Source organism: Amblyomma maculatum, chromosome 6 (genome assembly GCF_055883805.1).
Source record: "Amblyomma maculatum isolate TAMU_Amacu chromosome 6, ASM5588380v1, whole genome shotgun sequence".
NCBI lineage: Eukaryota > Metazoa > Arthropoda > Arachnida > Ixodida > Ixodidae > Amblyomma > Amblyomma maculatum.
In genome coordinates this window covers 70,255,668-70,259,336 of record NC_139349.1, presented here as the reverse complement: position 1 = coordinate 70,259,336, position 3,669 = coordinate 70,255,668, and the positions used below count along the sequence as shown (strand labels likewise).

The 3,669-nt window shown below is 43.6% G+C and overlaps 1 protein-coding gene across 1 annotated transcript in view; it reads left to right on the top strand.

Moving 5' to 3' along the window:
- Positions 1-2,621: 2,621 nt before the first annotated feature.
- LOC146185990 (uncharacterized) overlaps positions 2,622-3,669 on the top strand; it is a 10,023-nt gene continuing 8,975 nt past the window's right edge. The window contains exons 1-2 of the mRNA XM_084607962.1: positions 2,622-2,690; positions 3,489-3,563. Coding sequence (XP_084464088.1) covers positions 2,622-2,690; positions 3,489-3,563 — 144 coding nt within the window. The remainder of the gene's footprint in view (positions 2,691-3,488; positions 3,564-3,669) is intronic.

The following is a 3,669-nucleotide window of genomic DNA, read 5'->3' as shown; positions in this document are numbered from 1 at the left end:
ATTGTCTTAGTGTGAACAGTGGGAGTGTTGAAACAATGTTCCTCTAGTGCGACCTATGCGTAGTATTTGTGCAGTTGTAGTAATGAATTGGTTTATGTTTCAATACCATGGTTCGATGTCTAGTTTGTGAAACCGTGACAGGCAGAACATCTTACCGCAAATAGGAATGCGAATTATGAATTGCTGAAATGCAAAAATTTGGTACACGAGAAAATATATCCGAATATGTCATTGCTGCACATTTGTGCTAGAATAAGAGTGTTAAGAAGTGTTTTTCTAAAAAAAAAAAAGATTCACTTTCTTCGTGTTATACTTTTCATTAAATAAAACGGTTTAATTTCGCATATCCATGCTTGGATTTCTGACGCACCGCAAGAACTGCGGTGAAGATAAGGATTTATCTGTGAAGTTTTACAGAAAGAATACTGTTCTGGTTTCCCCTTGTTCTATCTGATGTTGGGAACCTTATTATCATGGATAAGAAAACTCCTGCTATTCTCTGGCAACAGCTACAAAAAAATATATCCATGCCTCTGCGCTGATTGTTCACTTGTCCGTGCTGAAAAATATTCTGTTGTGTGCTACGCGAGGTGAATTGGAACTCCTGAATTGTGCTGCTGACAGTGCGAAAATACGCTCCGCTAGCCGCTGCGTAAACCACTGCGCCATCACTGCAGCCGAACCTCTGCCTCTTCAGCTGCCGTTCTCTCGTGCATTGTACCTTGGACGTCGTCTCATCCATCTTCTTTTGGCCGTGAGGAACAGATGCAAAATGCACCGCTATCGCATTGCCCCTTTAATATGCGTTAAGCGACCTCCTAACGCATAGTGTGCTGAATAGTGGCAGCACTTTCTCCGAAGGCTGCTTGATCTTGAAAACCGAGCCTCTAACCGAAACTGATGTGAAAACCGAAATGCTAGCTTATCGAATTCCCATACTGCGTAATTGCGGTAAATAATCCATTATTTTTTTTTTCCCCTTCCTCCTTTAGAAATATTTCTCTGCAGGGGTTTTCGATTACGTACTCTAAAGTTACACGGAACACCGTCGGGTCAAGGTGAAACATTATTAAAAAGAACATTAGCCCATCGACCAAGTTAGAAACGAAAATGTTACTTCGGATTCAAGATGCGTAGCTTTGTTGGGTCAGTTGGGGCATAGTTGAAGGTGAAAACCAGCAAAAAGAGGACGGTTAACAAGGAAGGAGTGCACAAGGACGACGCTGGAACACAACTCACCGGGACCGGGAACACAACCGGGTCTCATACGTGACCCTTGTTCCCAATCTCGTATCGTCTTCATTGTGAACAATGACCCCGTATGGGACCCGAAACGGTATCAAGACGACAGCCTCTCTAGGCTCATGATGACGTTCGTGTCCGTTCGCTGGAAGTGTCCGCCGCATGAAATGTAAAAAAAAAATAAAAAAAAAATAAAATCGGTCTCTACCATGAATCGAACCACTTTTCTTCTTATTCCCAACGGAGCGCACAAACCACTCCCCCCTACTACACGGCGGACGTTTATTTTTTTTTTTTATTGTATGGGAAAACACCCGGCGTCGTAGGAAACCAATCGTTCTTGTACAGCGTGAGGACGATAGCGATGAAACTGACAAGGCAGTTACTGATAATGATGATAGTGTACCTATGATAATGACGCTCCATTCATTATTAGTGATAATGATCGTAGTAGCGATTACAATGACGGTGAATTTAGGTGATAACGATATACTAGCACTTTTGATGATGATAATAGTAGGAATAAAAGTGACGATGCAGTTTGTGAAAAAATCCCCTAAACCGGGCGGTGCAGTGGTAAGACGCCCGACTACTGTGCCGGAGTTCCCGGGTTCGAACCCGACTGCGGCGGCTGCGTTTCGATGGAGGCGAAACGAAGTGGCGTCCGTGTGCTGTGCGATGTCAGCGCTCGTTAATGATCCACAGGTGGTCGAAATTACCCCGTAGCCCTCCACTACGGCTCCTCTTTCTCTCTTTCCACTTTCATTCCCACCTTCCTCCCTTCCCTTACGACGCGGTTCGGGTGTCCACAGAGCAGGTGTGACAGTTACTGCGCCTTTCCCTTCCTGTGAACCAAATATTATTAAAGTTGGTTTTGCCAAATCCGCACTTAATTGTAATTGTAAATTCACAGCTTTGTAATTATTATTATTATTTTTGATCGGCCAGTGACCCAGTGTATGTTAATAAGGGAATTAGGTTAGGATATGCTACTGTGGCAATTATGCACGCTGGTGTGGACTACTTGCACAGGTAGATTTACTATACTTTTATGTTGCAATGTGAAGTAGAGGTTGTTTGGCAGAAACTGTAAAGGGTGGGCATGTTTATATTGCAGACTACTGCAGTTGCAGACCAGTAAATAATTCTTGCTTTTGTTATTTTCAGACACAGAAATGGCCCTTACCGACCTGGAAGGACTGGTCAAGATTGGGCCTGTCGAAAAGGAGACCTTGTAATAATCAAATTCAGAATAGAATAATGCTCCTCCTTCTTTTATTATTCTTTCTTCCTCTTCATGTTCTTAGAGATATTGTGGACTTAATTATTGCTGCGCCCACCAACCGCTCCACGCTCACTCGGTGGGCAGGTGAGCTACGATGAAAAAGAAGACTGCTGTGGCATACACGTCGACGATGCCTCCCTCCCGCTTTTCGGCAGACTGCAAGGTATCGTGACGCAGCAAACTCGGCACGATGGAAGCTATTGCATTGTAGATGTCGTTATTAATGAAACTGACTGCAAAACGAGAGCCTATACTTGCGTGTCATTGTTCTATCGCTAGATTCTCCTCGTCAAGGGCTGGTATTCTGCAAATAACAGCAGCGTGCGGATGAACACCGCGAGTATTGTCTGTCACAATTGCAATGCCTTTTGTACTTCTTCCTCAGTCACATGTGCTTTTCTTCATTCTACCTAGTACAGTTACATCAAAGGGTCACTGAGGATAAATAAGAGTTGTACGGTATCGATGGGGCATCACTTTCTAATCGCGAGAACAGTCTTTACCATAAACGGAGCTTTTATAAGCTAGAAAAAGGAGGAAAATATAAAATAAAATACATATGCGGCTATTAAAGCTGATTTCGCCGGTAAATTGCATGATTTAAAGGTGCCGATCGCGGAGGTCATGCCACGCCGCTGTTCATTTAAAAACAGTGGCAAGGCTTCCGTTTCGATACGGACGTCACGAGTTCTGCGAAACTGGCCAAAAGGCTTCAAACCGAAATCTTGCTGCCGATAAATACAAGTTTTATGGTTGGAGAAAACTAAATGTAGCCAGCACGAGCCAGAGAATATTTACTGAGGATTACAGTCTGGTCGAATTTTCCTCATTTCCATCTTAACGTCCTTCGCTGCAGTCCTTCGCACTTAACAATTGCCATTTACTAAAAATATTTTGAGCAAAAGGTGCTTACCGCAGCGGTTGAATGCAGGTACTTTTTCTTTACGTTGATCACTTCTAGCCTTCAAAGAAGAACTGCAATGCCCCAGGCACGAGAGATAGGAAGCTGTTCAAGAGATGGCCGGAAGTTCACAAGGTAACAAATATCCTTGCAACCGCAGCGTGTTCCATACTCGAAGCACTACCAATTACAACGCCACCTTCATGGTATTAGTTCTGAGAACTGAGAATGGAAGCAAGCA